At 39.7% G+C, this 22,043-nt stretch overlaps 2 protein-coding genes across 2 annotated transcripts; one reads left to right on the plus strand and one right to left on the minus strand.

Moving 5' to 3' along the window:
* Positions 1-1,627: 1,627 nt before the first annotated feature.
* Positions 1,628-10,077, minus strand: tbcb (tubulin folding cofactor B). The gene is made up of 7 exons (XM_042487227.2): positions 9,739-10,077; positions 8,219-8,361; positions 7,869-8,012; positions 7,217-7,310; positions 6,209-6,400; positions 4,290-4,362; positions 1,628-4,176 (listed from the first exon to the last, which is right to left on the minus strand). Exons 2-7 carry the CDS (start codon positions 8,336-8,338, stop codon positions 4,062-4,064), a joined length of 738 nt encoding a protein of 245 aa, XP_042343161.1. The 5' UTR covers positions 8,339-8,361; positions 9,739-10,077; the 3' UTR covers positions 1,628-4,061.
* A 1,619-nt stretch (positions 10,078-11,696) lies between these two features.
* Positions 11,697-21,784, plus strand: six5 (SIX homeobox 5). The gene is made up of 3 exons (XM_042486850.2): positions 11,697-13,580; positions 15,212-16,662; positions 17,623-21,784. The coding sequence occupies exons 1-3, from the start codon at positions 12,814-12,816 to the stop codon at positions 18,276-18,278; spliced, it is 2,874 nt and encodes a 957-aa protein (XP_042342784.1). The 5' UTR covers positions 11,697-12,813; the 3' UTR covers positions 18,279-21,784.
* The last annotated feature ends 259 nt before the right edge of the window (positions 21,785-22,043 follow it).

Below are 22,043 nucleotides of genomic sequence, written 5' to 3' on the forward strand. Positions count from 1 at the left end.
GTAAGGAGTTGTAACTCAGCCTCCACTGACACATCTTAGGCACTGTAGACCTACCTCTGTATAATCATGTGGGCCTTTACTTAACTATTTTTATTTAATGCTGCTGGTAATACTGCATTTTAGCACTCCATGGTGCACTTCAGCCTCACCCATACCTCAACCATGGATGGATCACTGAACCTACCCGCCACAAGTTCACTGGCCCCAAGTGTCAGGAGCTCCCAATGGCCTCAACCTGCAAAATTTAAATCAAATTAACACATACCGACAAGGAAAAGACACAACATAACCACCAAGATGCAAAGGAACTGCAAAAAAACACAAAATTACTACAAAAGGGGGGTAAATAAACACAAAGAGACACACAATTACTACAAAGAGATCCAAAACAACTAAAATACAAAAGCTGTTCTTGTGTATTTTTAAAAAAAAATTTATTTCTCTGATGAATGCAGTTCACTTACCTGACGCATGGACGGATTACTAAACTGTCAAGTGTTTGAGGGATCTCTGGCCTTCATCTGTAAAGTTCATTTCAAAGTAAGTAGAGAAGTCTGAACTGAAAAGGAACGGCAAAAGAGGCACAAAATTACTAATAAAATGGGCTAAATAACCACAAAGAGACAAAAAAATTACTACAAAGACATGCAAAATAACAATAAAAGTACAAAAGTAGTTCTTTAATTACATTTTGTTGACTTGTGAATGTTTTTGTTGTTTTAAATTTCATGAATGGAGGACTTTTACCTGCAGCATGGCTGGATTACTGAACTGGCAAGTGTCAGGGGAACCCCTGGCCTTTACTTGCAAAGTTTCGCTCAAATTAACACTTACCGACTAGGGATAGACTCAATGAGACCACAAAGAGATTCAAAAAGACTTAAAAGAGACAAAAAATAACAACAAAGAGACAAATAATGACCAACAAAAGACACAAAATGTCCCAAAAAGGGACTAAAAAATATTATAAAGGCACAAAATAACCTCAATGAGACACAAAACAACTATGAAGAAACAAAAATAACACAAAATTAAATCAAATAATCACAAAAAATGACTACAAAGAGACACAAAATCATCGAAAAGATGCATAACTACTAGAAAGAGACACAAAACATTAAAATGAGAGGAAAAACAACCACAGTCAGTGCATCTTTCTATGTAGAGGAGGTGGTGGGGCACTTTAGATGTCTGTGTTCAGGGGCCTATTGTCTCATACCCACTTAAGACCTCAACAACATTAATGCCGCCTGTATGTTAGTTCATCAGAAATATTAGTCCAACATGATAACACCAAGAAAATGTCAATTTTTCAAGTACTTTAATTTTTGATTTTAATTTGAAATATGCTTAGCTGATAATACTCCTGTACTGTGAATACTCTGCATACTGTAAATATTCATTATTGTGACCTCTCCCTGTTGTGTTGAATTCAGTGTGTCCAGGCAGTATGCAGTTTTTTTGTTTTTTTTTATAAAAGATGTTTTTGCATGCTTGTACTAAATATTTGCAGAATTATGTTCCTTTTTGTCACAAGACTGTTTTATTAATATAGTAATGTGTAATGAAGGTAGTTTCATGCAGAGTAAAATAGTTTATGTCACATTACACGTTTAGATAGATCAACTAAATCTGATAAGCTCCTTTATTGGTAAATCATTTTTTTTATTATTATGCATTACCCTTTGGCACATAGTAACACCAGCACCTTAGAGATGAACAGTTTTTCAAAAAGGAAAAGAGAACAACACTACATTTTTGCATGTGTGGTAATTACACTTCATTGAAAATAAGCCATTTGTTCTGTAAACTTTAGAGGATATAAACATGTTAACAGTATTGGACCAACAACATAAAGCATAAATAAGCATTAGCCAAACATTCATTTTCAAAAGCTGAGTGTTGTGGTGATTATACTGAAGAGAAGCATTTAACTGCAGACCAGATGTTTGTAGCGCTTACTTTTCCATATGTTTTGTGTTATTACACTGATGGTGAACCTGGTATCGATGGTTTCTAATCAGCACATCTAATGGAACATTATAATAGCACAACAGATGAAAAACAGAACATAACCCAAGTATGTTTTAGAATTTAACATCTCCACTAAATGACTATTACTTAAGCCACCCACCTCAACAAAAAATTGTCAGTCTGTGGGATGAATGAAGGATATGAATAAAAAGTGCTAATAAAGATTGTACTGCATGAAATTCAATGTGTCCAATGCTTATATGGAAATACAAGAATACATTTTTTAAAAAACCCTAATAAGTTTGACTTAAATATATTGTAAATACAATTTAATAACAACTTCACAGTTCCAACTGGAATCTCTGAGAGACATCTAAGGACTTCTGATTTTTTTTAAACAACAATTTTATAAGATATCAGAGCAACAAATCTTTACTGGTCGTTTTTCAACATACACACTTCATAACTGTTGAATTTATTCTTGGATTTTGTTCGCCATTTTTATACAGGTAGGCTCAGTTCAAATTAAGTACGTACATTTGATTTGATTGATCAGAATTAAATTGGAAAAACATCAGAGGTGGGACTAAGTCATTGTTTTGCAAGTCTCAGAGTCTTTGCATTTAAGTCCCGAGTCAAGTTCCAATTCCTTAACTTTAAAGTTTTGAGTCATAAACAATAATGTGCTCTTCACCACAATCTAATGCTATTTTAATCACAATTGGTCTTTACTTTTTTTCACCTGTCGCCCAGTAACGTAACAGTTAATGTGATAGTTTTTCACGGTTATCTGCTGCAACTTGAGAGGACGCTCGGAGCACACTTTTTAAACAACAAACTTTTACATTTTTGGTCTTGGTGAACAGTATCAGGTTTTTTCATGTCAAGAGTCCAAGTGAAGTCACAAATTATCAGTGTTTACATACATGGTCAGTTACAAGTTTTTTTTGGTTTTTTTTTATCTTGTCGAGTTAAAAGTCATCAAATTTGTGACTTGAGTCTGAGTTGAGTCCACGTCATGTGACTCAAGTCCACACCTCTAACAAATACCTTTTTTCTTCTTAATTTCAGCAGTTCAATATAAGCAGGACACATAGACAACTACATTTTTTAACAGAGGGAATTCAGTTACAGGAAAAAAAAGGGAATTACGTATCCACTTCGAAACCTAGAAATGGGGCTTAACATATTACAAACAAAATGAAATGTAAGGAATTTGAAGTTGTTTAGGGAGGAAATATCTATCCTTGCATACTTTCACACTCTTATTCCAGACATTGAACAACTATGTAGCTCAAATCACCTTTGTGGCACTATGGACTCTGTTGGCAGAGATTTACTCTTCTTTCCTCTTTACCTGTGAATTTCTTGTCTTACAATCAGTGAGTGACAAATGGTGGAATGATTTTAATCAATGTTAATGCGGAGCAGAACGTATAGAGCCACTTTGTAACTCAGTATCAAAGTATTCTAGGGGGGATTTTTCCTCGGATCACTCTCAGCAATTTACAGTGTTCGAATTTTTCAAAGAGTTACAGTTACAGTTAACTATAAACAGTTATATACAATCGTCTTTGTACAAGCTGATACAAACAAAATGAGGAGAAATGAATTGATCTAAACTGTCAATACAGACTTTTAGATTACACAGAAGACTCCCATGTTGAGAACACTTGGAAGCAACAAGTATTATTAAAGCAAGTGAATTGAACAGATGTGCATGAAGTGAAAGACCAAACATCAAACCTTCTTTATGCTGCCTTACATGCAAGAAAACCTCCTTTATCAAACCTTGTTGGTGTCATTATCTTGTACTATTACCATCATATCCAGCACACCAAGAGATGTACATCATGACATTCACCCCAAACAGGCTGTCTCTGTGTTAGTGAGAGAGAACTGGAACCTAAAACATCTTAAGGCGTCACTCTTTGGATCATGCCCTCCAGAGAAGCACAAACAAAACCAAAAAAAAAAGCATTTGTTACAATATCAATTTTTCCATTATCTCTGGTTGATAGGTTGATGACAGCTTGAGGTTGACTTTTCAATTTCAGGGCAAAAGCCCCCTTCGTCACAAAACAGTCCTACATCTCATCTAAACCGTAGTCCTCTTCAGGAAAGTCTCCCACAGTCACACTCAGGGGCTTCACAAATCCACCATATTTGTTTTCACATTCAAAGTATTGCTTTCCGTCAACACTGTTGGAAAACAATTAATTAAAACACAGAGTCAAAGGCAAAATCAAGACCAACATGATCAACATTGTGCATAGAGATAATTATATATATTTTTAAAGAGATGGTGCTCTTACGTTCCATTGTGCTTTCCCAGGGGCTCATCGTACTTCACACCAACCCAATGGCCTGGCTTGAAATCTGTTGTACCTGCAATGAATGTTTTAACATCAGGTACTCCTTCTCTTAAGTCCGGTCCTACGTCACACAGTGAGAGAAGTGCAAGGACGGCCATTGACACAGTCGTGCGATCAAAGACAGCCTGGGATAAATATCTGACAGTGTCAGATATGTGGGATGAGAATCTCACAGTATGACTGCTGTTACGTCTACTCACCAACCAACAGAAATGAGCATGAAATGAAGCATTGAGCAGCGCGATACTGCTAAATATTAACTAACTAACTATTTGCTAATACTTACTTCCAGCTCTTGTTGCAAAACTGGCGTGCCAAGTTGGCCTTTTTCCCCCAGCCATGACTATGTCCACAATCCCCTTCTCCTCCTCACACATAAATGCTGCTACAGAAAAGGCTGGATTGTTTGTTTACATTTTTCTCTACAACTACAGCGTTGTATATGAACGACGCAGGCCGACGACCCCCTGTTCATGCGTGCTGACGTCGATGGATGTAGGTCATAGCCTGCGATTCAGTGGGTGATATCATCGCACTGTGCACACATCAAAGTTGATGTCGTACCCAAGTTTATTCTGATCCATGTCGCACAGTGTGGCTTGCACTAAACTTACAAGATTGCAAAAATCTCACAGTCTGCAGGAGGCTTTAGAGCCTGTTTTCACCTGGTACTGACGTGTGCCTTTTGGTGATCTGATCATAAATGGACGGCTCTTTGCCTGTCTGCTCACACCTGGTATTAGAATACCTTCCCACATAGGTCTTGAGTGCCCACTTGTGATCAGATCTCACTTCCTTGCTCTGTGTGCCAATAAAGACATGAATCATTTCTATTTGCAAAGATGAGTTGTTGTTTTTAACAGGTGGGAGGTTTGGCATGCTACAGGCACATAAAATGAGTAAAATCTTAATTAATTGTCGTGCTGCTCTCAGCACTTCGATCTGACAGACAGAGTGGAGCTGTTTCATTGTTGGTGTGAGTTTGTTGGTACCGTTTGCTGTGTTAGCTTGTGCTTATCAGGCAGACGATGAACTACTGACAGTTTGCTGAGAGGGGAGTGGCTCCAAAGACAGTACTTCAGTTCAGTGCGGCAAAAAAAGTTTTCTTATGCAGTGGGGCATCAGATAAGCAAGAACGCCAGCTGAAAAGTCATTTAAAGAGGCCCAGGAGGACACTGAGCAATCGGATCTCAAGACACTGTCTACTTAGCGCTCTGCTCTTATGATCCAATCATCCCTAATGAATGTTCATACCGGGTGTAAACAGGACATTATTGTGATGGTAGGTCAATATCCCTAATATTAACAATGACAGAATAAAAACACATTTTAAATAAAAAATAATTAGCTTATTCATCTTTATAAGTCAGAGGACATGTTTTCCCCATTGTTGTGCATGCTGTAAGATCAGAATTCAACAGCCATAAATTTGGGGTTTACATCCCATCCTATCGGTTAAAAGAGCTAGTAACAAAAAAAAACTTGAAGATTTTTAATCAGACACTCAATATGTGAACTAACTGGCAAGATGAATTACTTGCAGTGTGTACACATTTTGGACAGAGACATTGTGTTGGTCCGATAGTTAAACTTCAAGGATGCTCTTATTTGCATCAGATGAAATGTGAAGGATTTTCTCCTCAGCAGCCAATCTAGCAGTTACTTTTAATGTCCTGAAACTAGCAGAGCGTTGTATAAGAAGGATAACAATTCCTCCTACGTTACTTGTATACATTTTGCGATGGCTTACGATAAATGACACCAAAGGCTGCACTGTCAGAGAGAAAATCCCCAGTCGTACAGGATTTAAAACTGTGTCTTAAAGTATAATAAACCGCCTAAGCTTTACCCACACTTACCAACATACATGACTGTGCCAAGCTTCGTGGGTTGCCCAGTGACCTGCACCTTGCATCTGCTGCCAACAGATATGGCAGCAGCAGCGGCCTTCTGTTCCTCCTCCCGCGCGGCACTCTCAGCTTTCTTCTTGGCCATTTCTTCCTCATTGAAATGACCAACACGATGTTTCTTCATGAATGACCTCGCTGATTCTGAAGAAAAGAAATTGGATGGTGCTCAACACAGAATACCTCAAAACAGCCTGTGAATGCTGCAGAACATCTTCTATGTGATAAGACTTGATGACTGCTGTACAACTCTTGTCATTAGCCCTTTCAACCCAGAGATTGCACTACAGGGCCATTATGAAGCACCTGCATTATGTTGCTTTTGTATTTTTACACAGAATCAAACAACGGCGGCATTATGTCACTCCAGTGTGTGATTTTTGACAGAATGCCGGCATCACAGAAGCAAAAAAGGCGCAAGGGCCATTACGTGAAATACAACAGCACCAGCCTCTATTGTGACATAACATTAGTGTTAGCTGCACTTAACAATAACAGTGGCATGACTTGGCAACAACAATCATTTACCATCATTTATACAGAACATCAAGGTGGCAGAATATTCCCACCTTGAACAGGCTGTGTTTAAGGTGCTAGCTGTTTGCAAACAAACAAAACTTTTTTTAGGCCTTGTGTGATGGAGTTATTGTGATATTTTTGTCTAACACTGCAACTAACAATTGAGTTTCATTGCTGACTGTTTTACCAATCATTGTCTGTATCAAGCAATTGATAGTCAATAGCTTATTTTCATCGTATTGGCTTAATTATAAACTAATCAGTTCAGCTTAAGTATTGCATGTAGTATTGTGTAGCTGCAGTGTTCTCCTCAGCTGCAGGAATAGCCCCATTTTGTCAGGATGTTGGGGAAATATATCATATTTCTTTAGTACCAGATCATAGCCGTTAATGCTATGAAGATTACAAATTGGAGAGAAGCTTAAGTGTGTCACACTATACCTGATCTCTTCTCATAAGCTTCATCTGAGAGTTCAAACTTCTCCACTTTGGAAACATCATCGAACTCGTTCATCTGACCACTTCTGTCTGTAACCTGTGATTCAGGATGAGACACGGACACTTAAAAAAAGCCAATATCTGCAGATAGTTTGAGCTTAAAACAAGCAAGGTTATGACAGTAATAAGGTAAAAGTAAAGTGATGACAGTTTTATTGTCTTCTTTTTTTCAACATTACATTATCATAGAATCGTAGTGGAGTTATGAGCTGCAATTGTGTTAAAAACGCCGGTGAACTTATGTGCTCATTAGTACACCTTGGTGAAAAGGATAATTATTTATTTAAACACCACCTGCAGTACAAAGCATGCTTCTCATTTTAAACCCAGTGTACAAGTTTTTTACTGCAAACTTCGGACAGTGAAAATTTTTCAAGGTGTATGTCTTTGGGAAACGTTTAATTACACACAATTTATTCTGCTAAGAATGCATGCTATCTTATCTGAAGGAAGTCTTTGCCTGCAGGAAGACAGAATTGAATTAAGGACCAAAGACTGATCTGGAAAGGTGTTGCTTGCCACCAGTATTTTACTATAATATGAGAGTGGTCTGTCGACTAAACTAAAAGAGCATCCAAACCAAGCAGCGACATACATGTATTCTGCAGTTATCATCCACAGGATAGGAACCCAGCAAAGCGTCGTTGTCATCCATTTTCTGCAGGAACTTGTCAGAGACACTGAACAACTCAAGGTCCATGCTGGAGGGAGATGTGCCCACAACCATCTCCAATTTTCTCTAATGACAATACAAACAAAACAACACATGTGATAACAAATCATTTTTGGGGTATTGGTTTTGTCTCTCATAACTCGAAGAATGATAAATTAATCGGTAATATCAATATAAAATGTATTATGCAGGTTTGGTCTAGAAAAAGCCAATAGTTGAGGAAATGTGTGCATCCTCTCAAGGTGCATAATGTGTGATAAATTGAGTCTCACCTTTAGTTCGGCAATACTAATCCCTCTATTGAACCTGAGCGGCACCTCAAAGGAGGAGATGGTTCTTGTTAGCCGCACACTCACAACGGGATTGGAAACTACTGTCACTCCACCATCCATGATGCCGGTTGAATGGTCAAAAGCTGCAAACAATGGAAAAATAATATCATGAATTAACCAATAGGAGTGAAACTGATACAAGATCTCACAGATGCACACAAACATTGTAAATGGGTAATTCCCTGGTGTCACGTTGTATGGTTCTGAGTATTAATACCAGACAGTAAGTAAACTTTGACAGAGGCAATTTCCCATCAAAGCAATTACGATGAAAAGGCTGTAAGGACAACTCATAGTGGTTCCCCTTTTACCTCTAATAACTTATTTTCAGAATCAGCCTCATTGGCCAAGTAAGTCTGTATCTACAGTAGGAATTGACATTGTTTTTGGTTACTCTCAATTGGGGCTCATCAATATCACATGGATATTGTGTTTTGAGACTAAATAGAAGATGGCAGGAGGTACATTTATTTTGTCATTTATCTTAAATGTGGTTTAAGAAAAAATGAAATTAGATTCTGGATATCATAATATCTTAAGTGTTGTCTTTGCCTGATTTTAAGGGCTGCGTTACAGTTATGTGAGGTAATTTTCTGAACTTACCAGACTGTTCTATTATTTTCCATTACCAGTTTAGTTATTATATCCACATTACTGATCATTAATTTATCAAAAATCACAGTGTAAATATTCTGTGAAAGCCTAAAGCCACCCTCAGCCAACCCTATAATATCACAGCAAAATCAATATAAAAGATACTATGATGTTCAAATTTTCTCCATATTGCACAGTCCTATTCTAAATGTACTGAAAATGCACTAAACAGCTAAAAACAAGGGCAACAACGAAGATGAACAAGGTAAACATGAACATTTGACTTCTATGTACACACATACATACATACATACATATAAACATAGGCGTGCGTAACAACAGAATTCAATTTGTAGACAGTAATACAATAGTGCAAAATGCAAAGGGTGCTAGAGTAAAGATGTAATTTTCAAAGTAGCAGGTTGCTTTAAGAGGTAACTGCATTTGGCAAACAACATAGCGTGTTTGTTTTCATATTAAAAATGATATTTACATGTAATAAAATACAAACAAAAAAACTGTATGTACACACACCATCAAAATATTACAGTAAGACACAGTGGATGTTTGGTGCTGCAGCTAGAAACACTAACTGGTGTTAACTATTTGATGATTTTCTCATCCACTGTTCTGTTACAAGACCCGTTCAAGTGAAACAATAATGGTCATGTTTAACTTGGTAGATTTAACTTACACACTTTATCCACTATGATAAGGTGCAATTTCACATGTACACATTTTAGCTAGCTGGCTCAGATAAGCTAGCCGGACTGCGTTGACGTTAGCTGTTTGGGTAGCTAGCAACAGCAGAGTCACGCTGGATACAATAAACACTCTCGGCTAGACAGCGAGGTTGAAATACTTACAAATTCGCGTCTTTTCTAAAAGGTAGAAGTAGATTTTTAAACACAGTGTCCACTTTTTACAACGCAAGTGTCGCAGCAAGCTGTTTTAGCCTCTTCTTCTATGCTTCTTCTGTGAAGTGGTTAGCCTCGCTTTACCACGCCAAAAATCACGTGATCACCCAGACAACACACCCCGTTACGTCACACTCGCGCGCTTGTTTGTTTTTTTTTATCGCAAGGTGTTTTGTCGATCTACCTGAGTATTCAACAGGAAAAAAATCCTCAAAAGTTATCTGTTTTTTATTTATACAAGTCTTTTGTTGTGTTAACGCTGCGACCGTTACAACACCACCACATCGACTCCTGCTACACCCACCTCTGGAACGTTTGAACACCAATCACATCAAGGAGCAAATGAATTTGACCAATAACGTTACACTACGAAACAAAATGGGCTGCGGTACCGCCTACTTACAGGAAGATTGACACGATGGAGAGCCAATCGTCAGGCAGAAGTGAGTCCGCCGTTTTAAACACCCACATGGCGGCGCTGTCCTCTTGTTTAAACCACCGTGGTAAACAAAGACGGAAGTTTGTTTGTTTTAAGGACGATTATTTTATAAATGGCAATCATTTCATTTCATCATTTTGAAGCTAACGACTGTATAATAAGAAAACATAGTCCTCTACTGCATATTTGTACATGTTTGACCTGATGAGCAGTTTGATCTCAGGCTCAGTAAATACCAACAAAGCAAGCCATGCTTGAGTTGATTTTAATTTTGGCTTCAGCCTCAAAGAGACACAAAATTCTTACAAGATGACGAAAAAAAGTTTTCAAAGAATCACTACAAAAGACTACAAAAACACAAAATGACAAAGGAGAGGCAAAAACTACCAAAAAACACACAAAAGTACCTCAAAGAAACACAAGATGATTTCAAAGTGACAACTACAATTAAAATAAACAAAATAAAATCATCTCTCCAATTTGTAATCTTCATAGCATTAAGTCACAAAACCACAGAAAGATGCATAATGACTACAGAGTGTCAAAACAGCAACAAAAGATGCAAAACTATGTGATAAAGTATATGGTGTGTTGAGGTTTGGATATCATATTGCTGAGATTTTTTTGTGAAAGACGGTCTGTTTGAGCTCATTTGTAAATTCCCCAAAAATGTCTTTTGCCCTGCTATAGTTGAATAGAAAAGATATGAAACATTCCCTGAAGAAAAACTAGACTTTTCTTTAACAATGGACTCACATGAATTACAGTTAGCCAAAGTATTCATCGAGCACAGATAACAGACCTGAGCATGTATGGGCAGAAAAGAGGAGATCAAAGACAACCAAACACCAGGCCGGGAGGAGCAGAGGGGGGCTGAGACAAGCCCACACTCCAACAGCCAAAGATTTACATTCCTACGGATGTTGATGGAAATCTGCAAATCTGCCCAGCATCATTCATTTACACCTCATCTGCATGCAATGCTCGCATGTTTGCACATATATCACAAAGAACATGCAGAATTATGTGTCTGACACAGTTTCTTATCAATGTCTGAGATTCAAGTTAAAGCCTGTACATACAAATATAATTCCTTTCTATTTTTAGTTATTATAACAGAGCATACATCTAAGTAAATCATTCATTTTCTGGACTGAAATGAATTAGTTTTGGTTTCATATAATGCATAGAGTTAATGCAATTGGCACTGCAAACTATGTTTAACCGCATCATCCCTATCAAATAAATAGATTCAATGCAGTTCAATTCAATTCAATTGGATCATCTAGCATGCTCTCTCCCTTTAATAAGCCTTATGCACATCTGTTGCAAACACTAAGAATGTCACAAATATAAATTGTACCTGCTGTGTTGTTGTAAACTGAATTGAATATTTGTACTGACAGTATTTGCATTAGGAAACCACCTCAGGCACACCAAACCACAGGATCCTGTTGGAAAGCTGGGATGACAACAAGTCTCACCTTAACAAACACAGAGACACTGTCTTATAAAGGCGTTATTCATTATAAAGAATCTGTATGTAAACATCCTGAAAATTCTCAGGTTTGCACTAATGCATGATATGAAATTTGGACAACACTTAAGGTCTGAATTTGCACTCTGACACATAAACCTCCTATACATGCTACTGGTTGAAAAGGAGCCCTCAAAACACATTTTCTGAACTGTGGTGTGTATTTTAGAGGAGTCTAGATATTTATCATAAAAAAGTGCCATAGCAAGTAGAATTCTTGATTGTAAAGGATATATCTGTCCACTGCGCCCCTAAAATAAATAAATAAATAAATAAATAAAATAATAATAAATAAAATGATGAATGAAAAAATACACAACTGCAACACAAGTTAATCTCGACTGGCTCCAGCTCTGGACTGTGACAGTCCCAGTTGTATGTTTCACTTATTTTTATTATTATTATTATTATCTTCACATCCACTCACTACAGCATTAAAATGCTTCTTACACAGTTGCTTATGCATGAATAACAGGGTATAACAAATCTAACAGGGGCCATCCTGCCAACCAAAAATACACTAATGAAATCAGTCACAAAACAACCACAAGACACAAAAGTACAAAAGTAACCTCAAAATACCACAAAACAAAATTACATGGAAAAAAGAACAACAAAAGGCACATAACAACCACAAACTGTGTGTGTGTGTGTGTGTGTGTGTGTGTGTGCGCGGGGGTGGGCTTTTCCATGTCTGTGCGGGGCCCCATTGTCTCATAATGAGGCCATGACTTATAGTGGAGTATTTCAGCATGAAAATGTTGCAACAACGTCTCTTTACTTGTTTCATTAAGCACATTAGTAAGATGTATGAAACATTTAATGAAACAAGTTTTATCCTACGGCTCGCGTGAGAGGAGAAGACAGTTTGTAGAGTGAGAGCGAGAAAAGCTGATTTTGGACGGAAATGTTTTGATATTCTGCATTATATTCTAACATACAAAGTTAAGTGTGTGTTTCATAAAGTAACTATGAACAAAGACAGTAGATTAGGTTGGAAAAGGGGCGTGGCCGCAGGCACATTCATGGTCTGGTGGACTGGCGGAGAATGGGAGAGCGCAGCGCTGCAGAGGGAGGGAGGGAGACAGAGGAGGAGGAACCACTGCAGGAAAAAAAAGTTAAAGTAAAAATGGCTTCCTTGTCTTTGGAGTCTACAGAACAATCTGAGAACAGCACAGAGGAGCCAACGGCAGCGGACTACAAAGAAGAGCAAGATCCGGTGCAAGTTTCGGAACAACTACTCCAAAGTTTCCAAAAGTCGGCTCTGAGTTTTTCCACTGACCAGGTCTCATGTCTGTGCGAGGCCCTCCTGCAGGCGGGCAATGTGGATCGCCTGTGGAGATTTCTCTCCACCATACCTCCTTCGTCCGAGCTGCTACGTGGCAACGAGACCCTGCTGAAGGCCCAGGCACTGGTGGCTTTCCACCGGGAGGAATTCAAGGAGCTGTACGCCATCCTGGAGAGCTACGACTTCCACCCGTCTAACCATGGGTTCCTGCAGGACCTGTACCTGAAAGCCCGCTACAAGGAGGCGGAGAGGTCCCGGGGCCGCAGCTTGGGCGCAGTGGACAAGTACCGGCTCAGGAAGAAGTTCCCCTTACCCAAAACCATCTGGGACGGAGAGGAGACCGTGTACTGCTTCAAAGAAAAGTCCCGAAATGCTCTAAAAGAGTGCTACAAGAGTAACAGGTATCCAACTCCGGATGAGAAGAAAAACCTGGCCAAAGTCACCGGGCTGTCCCTCACACAGGTCAGCAACTGGTTCAAGAACCGCAGGCAGAGGGACAGGACCCCGTCTGGGACACACAGCAAAAGGCAAGTCTACGACACATTTATAACATGCATGCACTTCTTTATGGAGTGAGTTAGGTGACATTCAGGTCATTATCCAGAGGACAGCTGTCTTTAACTTCCCTTTGTTCGTGTGAAAGCTGCTCGTTACTTTGTGTTATATGGCACTGATAATCACCCGGACCAGTCAGTGAAACTATAACAGACCAAACCTCAATGGTAAACAAAGACCTGCAGGCCTGCTGCACAGGGCTGCACACTGAGAATATGCACACGTTAAACTTCAAACAAAAAACTTTAAAAAACACTGTATCAAGTAAAAGTTTGGCAGGAGGGACTGACTTTTTGACAGCAGTAAAGCCACACAGGTCTGACACCAGGAGCATGTTGCTTTGTTATGAAATGTGAGATCCAGGCACTCTCCATGGCTCAAATTTCCTGAAACCCTGCACTGCTGCCTCGGGCCTGCAGGGTGACTGAGGTTAGAGCTAAAGCTTCAGCCGGGGAAGGTGGGGGGATTGACCAAAAAAAGGGGGGGAATCCAGTTAAACTTGCTTTCACACAGTCTGAAATCTCAGTTTACAGATGCACAGGAGGCAAATTGTGAGCAGATAAGAGAGAATACAGGAGAGTTATCTTATCAGAGGGATTGTGGTGGTCTGGAAGACAATCTGTAGGCTGCTATATGTTTTAACCCACATTAACCAAGTACACGCCCTAAAAGTTTCTAGGAATCTGACCCAGCTGTGTCTTCCTGTTTGCACAAAGAGAAATGTTTCAAACTAATTCTCTGCAGGATATGAGATTGTAAAGATAAGATTGAGGATTAAAAAAATAAAGACTGAGTGGTTAGTATCTATTTCAAGTTAACCACTGAAAAATCCATTCTATAATAAACTATAAGAAAAGTATTATCATAACTTAATCTAAACACACAGACATGTTTAATTTCTAGAGTACTTTCTATAGTACATTTCACACCTTTTTAAATCAATGTTTGACTCTAACAAAGGACATTATCATGAAAATGATTCCTATGTCATCACCTTTAAATAGCCAGAATATTGATATTTATAAGTGTAGTAATAATGACATATTATTATTATTATTGTTATTATTATTATTATTATTATTATTATTATTATTATTATTACTTCTGCAATTATGAGTTAAAACACAAATAATTAGTGGTTTTGCTTGAATAATATGACAGTGTTAAGTTGATTATTACCAAAATAACTGCCAATTCTTTGTGAATTGACCTACCTGATCTACTAATTGTTTTAGCTTTAAGAATGCCTTAAATGCCTTTAAAAAACTGTATCTTACTTTTTTTCCCCAACACGTCACACATACGGCACAAATAATGTGTTACTTTGAGCGGGTATTTTCAGTAATATTTCAGTATTACTGCAAAGTCTTCTGACTAAGACTCTTGAAGTCTCTTTCACACAACAATGCAAATTTAAATTCTCCTAAACTTTGTAGAGATTTAAAACTCTGTTACTCTGAGTGTGAATTGAATAAATTCTCAGATCAAAACCGATCTTAAATGGTGCTGAACAAACTGTACGCCATCATCATCATCATCATCATCATCATCATCATTGCACACTTTGCTTGTGTTTGACTCGTGTAATTGTCCTCTATTCCAGTGAGTCTGATGGGAACCACAGCACTGAGGACGAGGCGAGCCCCATGGACGACGCTCCCGACAAACCAGAGGAGGCCGCCGGCTCCACAGCGTCCATCATCTCTCTCTCTGCCGTCCCCTGCAGCACGGGAGGCCAGCTCATCCTCAACGGCTCCGGAGGCTTCCTCACAGCCCCCCAGTCATTATTACTCAACGGAAACTCCCTGATCTCCGGCACCGGTGCTGGTGTCATAATTAACGGGCTAAGCTTGGGCGATTGCCAGACGGTCACACTGAGTCCTGTTGCAACCAACTCTCCTTTGATACTGAACGGGGCTCAGGTCATAACCAAACCGAGTATCAGTGTTCAGCCGCAGCAAGCTGTTTCTGTGGCACCGCACGAGGTTTCGGCCGTGGAGGCCAAGCCGAACAGTCTTCCAGCAGTCGTTCTTAGCACTAACACCACGCCAGTCTCAAACCCTCCCTCCATCATCTCTCCTCTTCTGCAAGCCAAAACAGAAAGCGGCACTGCGATTGATTTCATCCCTGAATCAGAGGGCAGCAGCCAGACAGTCTCTTCTTCCTCATCTTTATCCCCTTCCTCACCAACTCTGTCCTCCCCTACAAGCCTCCCCTCGCTAGTCTTAACACAAAACACCCAGCGCCAGGACACGCTCACCCTCCCGGCCTCCATGTCGTCTGCAGGCATGGTAATCAGTTCTGTTTTTGTCACAGCGAGCTCCCAGTTAAACCCTTCTAGCTCTGTGGTTTCCTCCAGCAGCTCCACCCCTCAGGTCTTCTCTCTGCCGCAGGTTGTGCCTTCCATCCAGGGTATACCAGTATCCCAACTGGTCCAGCACTCTTCAGGAGCGCAGGTGTCCCAGTGCCCTCAGCTGGTCCCAGTATCCCCCATCACCTCGCCGGCTCCTCAGTTCCAAAACCAGACAGTGAACACGAGCAACAGACTGGTGCAACAGCAACAGGATGCGTCGCCGACTCTGTCCGAAGGCGCCACGACAATCGTCTCTATCTCCCAGTTTAACAATCAGCTCTCACAGCGAACGGTACATCAACTGGGGGACCAAAGCACAAACTCCACACCCAACAAAATCCAGGTCCCACAGGTTATTTCCATCGCTTCGCCAACACAAGTAGTCCCGGTCCCCCAGGCCAAAGGCGCCACACCAGCACAGTTAGTCCCCCTCTCCATGCCTCAGCTGGTCCCAGTCTCCTCCATCCAAACGTCCTCCACCATCTCTTTCCCCCAAGTGGTACCTGCCAGTCCGTCCCTCTCCATCCCCTCCGCTGGAGTGCCCTTACAGATCCTGACTTCAGCTCCTACAGGCGTCTCACAGGGTCCTCTCAGGATAAACCAGCTGAGGCCCATTCAGAGTGTCGGCCCCCCAACCAGCGTGGCCCCTGGTGTGCAGCTCCTCAACTCTGGGATCATTCAGCTGCCGCCTGCTCCTCCAGGTACGCTGAATTCATTAGATATTTGTAGATAAATGTAGCGAGCAGAGCTGAAGTGATGAGTCCACCAACAGAAAATGAGTCAGCAGGTTTTTTGACAGAGTTTTTTTTGACAATTTTCAAGCAAATTGCCAAAAAATGTGATGTTTTTTTTGTTTTTCTTCATCATCATCTTTTGGGATTTGGACTATTAGTCAAATAAAATAAACAATTTGAAGACATGCATTTGGGAATTCACTGTATAATGAGCATTTTTCAGCATTTTCTGACATTATATCGAGTAAAGGACAGCGACGAGTCAGTTCACAAACAGTAAAACTTGCAGCCATAATAGGACATTTATGCCTTAAGATATTTTTATTTGGAAAGAAGCACGTTTTTTATACTGAAGGTGCAGGAAACATTTTCCTTCTTAGTACTAATGTAAGTAGCAAGTATTTCATTACATGGATTAGCTGATGCACAGTCACTTGATATAAGTAATTTTTATATAACCAGTAGTTATAAAATAAATAGCAGTAGTTGTAAAAATATCAGCATAATTTATTTGGTCTGTAAAATATAACCTTTTTTTTTAACTCTATCTAATGAATGTTTGTCAATTCTGTTTAGCAACACACACGGCTGTTTTATTAATAGTCTTTTAACAACCAAGAAACAATGCGCAAAACTATAATAGAACATATGTAAATGTAGAAAGTTATGGGAAAACAAACAGATCGTCTTACATATGACATTCATTTTAAAAAAAATAAAAATAAACAGAATGCAAAGATAGACAAAATATTATTACTGCCAGACTATTTCTAAAAAAACAAACAAACATCATTTTAAGTACTGGTCTGAAAAATAATTTGCTGCCTAAACGTGTTATAATGCCACATCTCATACTAGAGTGTCTCTTGTCTGAATGTTGCTGCTTGGTCTTGATTGCTTTCAATTTATCATTGATCCCCACCGTAGGTAACCTTCTCCTCGGTGGAAGTCCCTACCTGAGTGTCCAGCAAGGCAAGCTGATTCTGACCATCCCAGCAGGCATCCAACTCACCAGTTTGCCCCTGAAACCAGTCGCTGAACCCTCACCCATCTCTGCTAATGGAGTGAGCCCCGCTCTTACCCCCTCCACTCCTCCTGCAGCCTTAACCAGCTCAGGCCCGACCCCCAGTGGCCTCACACCATCGCCCCTAAACTTCATCAACATGTCTCCACCGTACTGCGCTCCAGAGACTGGGACACCTGCCGTCCCCTCCCCTCATGCTCTGGACCATTCAGTCACCACAACGCCGAACACTCTCACCCCAGAAAGTATGCTCACCCTCAGTCCCATGTACAGCGGGGTGACACCCAGCACCCAGCTGTCCCAACCCGCCTGGAGCCCCGTGCCTCTTTCCACATCAGCTAGTCTAACTGTGTTTGATGTCCGCGGGAAGGGCGACCTACCTGTGGACCCAGCGTTGTTAGGCCTGCCTGGAGGAGAGTCGCTGCTTCTGGGAAGCCCCTCGCCAGAGCAGGATGTAGAAGCCAACTCTGCGCTGGGGAATCCAGAGGAGATGGACGGGGACTCCAAGATTCTTACTCAGCTCCAGTCTGTCCCTGTGGACGATGATCTGGGCTTGTAGTCTGTTCACCTGGCTGGTTGGCAACCCATGTCTCTAAAAAACACAAAAACAATGAAACACACAGTAGGCTGCAGACTTTGCTGTCTGAAAGATTATATTCCACATTGTCAGACCTCCAAGAGCCAAACATTTGCATTTTTACAAAATGTTTAGTACAAAAAGGTAAAGTCCGCCCCCTTTTAGTGGACCACCGTGGGACCTTATTTCGGAAAAAGACTCGACGGTAGTTAATGCGGAGTGACATATTTTGTAGATCCTTTTTGAAATGTGCCATGAATTACACCTATGATGTATGTCATTTTACAAATCAAGAACGTCACAGTTTGTGCCTGCATCTCTTGAGCAAGATGAGGAATGTAGTTTACTACGTGGTTTCACACAAAATTAAATGGTACTACAACAAACCTACGAAAAACCGTAATGTTACTCATTTTAAAATAAAAGGATCTTTTGGGGCACCCAGGAGCTCACTTGGTGGAGCAGGTGTCCCATATACAAAGTCCTTGATGCAAGAGCTGCAGGCTAGACTCTGATCTGCAGGGTTAAAAAGATATATATCTTTTATACTGACAAACGTGTAATTCATGGCACAATTCAAACGGGATCAAAAAATTATTTGTCTCTTGCTGTTGACTACTGACCATATATTTTTTACAAAATTAGGACCCATTTGCGAATCCTAGGATAGCGAAAGAATGACCCGCCTTGAGCTTCTTATGATTGTCAAGTACTTGTTTCCTTTGTTAGTAACACTGGTGAGGTGTAGGCCAAAGGAGTGAGAAAAGTTAGGGTTAAGTAGGCCAATCCCTCACTAGCCTAGGATTCACTCATTTGCATGGGGGACACTGGAAAGGGAGGGACATTGCCTGTCTCTGCTCTCTCAGCAGGGCCAGATACCATCATGGTCTTAGCTGGCGCTTTTGAGATAAATCCTCTGCGGTTATATTTCACATGGAGGGGCAGGGTTATATGGGATGTTCTCATGCGTCTCTGAGTTTGGTTTTTTACTAAAATCCGTACGTGCCTTATCAGTTTTATCAGATTCTGATAGAAGAACTAACTCAGCTCAGTCTGCACGCCTCAGTTACAGGTAGCAGTTTTTAGAGAGACTATCATGAGGCTGTATTACGCAAGGCGTTATGGCTTTGCCTCTTCTATCAGCTCCTCTTTGCAGTTTTGTGGACTACAGACTAAGTTCAGCTGTTCTTGGAAATGATGTCTGGGGTTTTTGCTGGCAGTAGAAGTACTTCATTTTAGATCCACCGCAGTAACTTTACACCAGACTATCTGGCAAAAGCATGAATTTAGAAGTAGCTGAGCATTGCCTGCCAGTCCAGGACTCAGACTTTCAGGACGTATTCTAGCAAGACTACAGGAACATAGTGAAGATTATTTTCTTCACAAACAGAGCTTAGTTGATTTTTATGTGATTACATCATAGCTTCAAGGGCTATACAGCAGTATTTTATTAGAGTTACTGAAGTCTGGGCTGAAAAATGCTGCCAAACTGCATTTTATCAGTCAGCTGTTCTAAAAGACTTTCTGCAGTTTTCCAGTGAGAATGCTGCCCTCCATTATTAAAACTATAACAGGAAACAAAAGGGTCTATACTCTATGCAATGCATGTTTAGTTCTTTATAAGACACTATGTGGCACAATGACTGAGTTTAAAAGCCAGTATATTTGGGAGATGAGAGAAAGCTTTCAAATGAAGCATGCATGACACTAAAGCATTTGCTGTGATCCCACTTAGTGTTGCATCAAAAATCTTTTGTTGATATATTGTTAAGTGCCTTATTTTAAAGATAACTGGTTTAAATTTCTTTTCCAACAGTTTTTCAAGTGCTATACACCGACCAAATGCTGGGATTCACTTTTTGGACTTTTTTGAATACCCACATTTCTGCGTCTGTTTGATCTCCAGTGAAATATAATGTGACAGTTTTGGTTGCATTGTCATAGCTCAATCTCCTATTTGTATATTTTGCACCTTTCATCCACACAATGTTTACGCTGCGCTGCCATGTTGTTATGACAGTGGTTGGACTCATATTCTGCTCTGATGTCCTTTCTAAATTGGACCTTAGAAGGGAAGCTTTTGTATTTTTTGAACCTGGACCCTATTTTCCCATGTCTCTGTGTCAAAGTGACTAATAGAGACAAGCTTTTTAAAACTGCTCCAGAATTAAGCAAGAATGCTGCAGTTGGAAAACAGGCTGCACCACCCTGTAAAGTGTTTGTATTTGTCACTGACAGGCTAGGATTGTTATTATAAATGTCTTGCAACATTATGGAGAAGACTACAGAGAAATGACACATTTTTCTTTCACTTTTGCTGATCTTATTGTAATTTTGACCAAGTCTCATTTAAGCAGAGATCTTATTTTAAAGTCTTGTGGTAAATGACAAAGCAACATTGGAAAAGTTGGTGGGAGTTGAATCAATCTGAGCCTGTCAAAAGCAAAAACAAGCAAACTGACGGTGCAGAATTGCTCATAGGGATTAGGTTGCATGTTTTGCTGCTCTGGCTGCAGTGCTCTTGCTAAATACAGTCCAAAACTGTTGTCTGTTTGAGTCACTCAAATACAAAAAATGTGGGAAAATAGGATCCAGGTTGAAAAATACAGAAGTTTCACTTTAATAAAAACCCAAATGACAGAATTAGATACCGATTTCCTGATCAAATCTGTTGTAAACTGATGGAAAAGCTCCTTCAATTACAACCTAAAATTTCTCATCATCACATGAGCTTTCCACCATCATAACACAGGTAGCGGTCAACCTTTAGCCAATTATGGTACACAAAAAACATTCGTGTCGCATCTAGTTACAATAATGGCCTTTGTGGGGTCTTTTTTATTACTATGTCTGTTGTTTGTCTTTTCTGTACATTTAATCTATTTAAAGCATGTATCAATCAGTGAGAAATGAGTCCTTTTGGAAAAACGCAGATAGGAAATGATATTCATTTTCACTTAGAAGGTCACATTGTTGTGCAAACTGAGGTTTTTATTATCTTAGACTACAGATATTAAATTGATTTAGAATCACAGGGGGTCATCCCTGTTATTACATTTAATTTGTTCCCAGTGGCCTTTGGGTAGATTTTTAAATAGCTTGGACAAATCAATTTTAGTCTGAATTTAACTGAACATTGAAATCAGTAGTTAGGGGAAAAGGGAAACGTGTCCTACATGTAAAATACGGTAGCCTGCATTTGTTTATATGAGCCATTTCTTACCAAAGTATGTAGACGTTAAAGCCTCTGTGGGCTTCTGCACATGTGTACCCGTTCGTTGTAGCCTCGGATACATTTTCACTCTCCTACCTGACACATATGACTCCAGTTTTAACCAAAGATAATGTATTTTGTTTGACTTTTTGATAGTTGTGAAAGGGATTGTGTGTGTCTGTCATTCAAGGTTCTTGTTTTCTCATTTTTGTATTCAAATGCATTCTATTTTTTATATTACATATTATTGTAATAAACTACATTTACAAAAGAAGTTTGACTTTTATTACGAGTGAATGGGAAATGAGAACTATTGTTAGCACTAAGGGACTGTTTGTGGGGGGTTAGAGGAGGGGCATATAGCTTTAAAGAGTTGTTGGGGGGATTTAAAGGAGTGTTTAAGATTTTCCATAATGAAACCTATTACATCATAGCCAGAAACTATAAAACATAAATTATTGATGGATTTTCACATTTGACAGTCCTTGAACACATCAAGCACAACGTAGGCTTCCATCTTTAAAGTAATAATC

The sequence above is a fragment of the Plectropomus leopardus genome, chromosome 6 (assembly GCF_026936395.1).
Source record: "Plectropomus leopardus strain MGB_pleo_1.0 chromosome 6, ASM2693639v1, whole genome shotgun sequence".
Classification (NCBI taxonomy): domain Eukaryota; kingdom Metazoa; phylum Chordata; class Actinopteri; order Perciformes; family Serranidae; genus Plectropomus; species Plectropomus leopardus.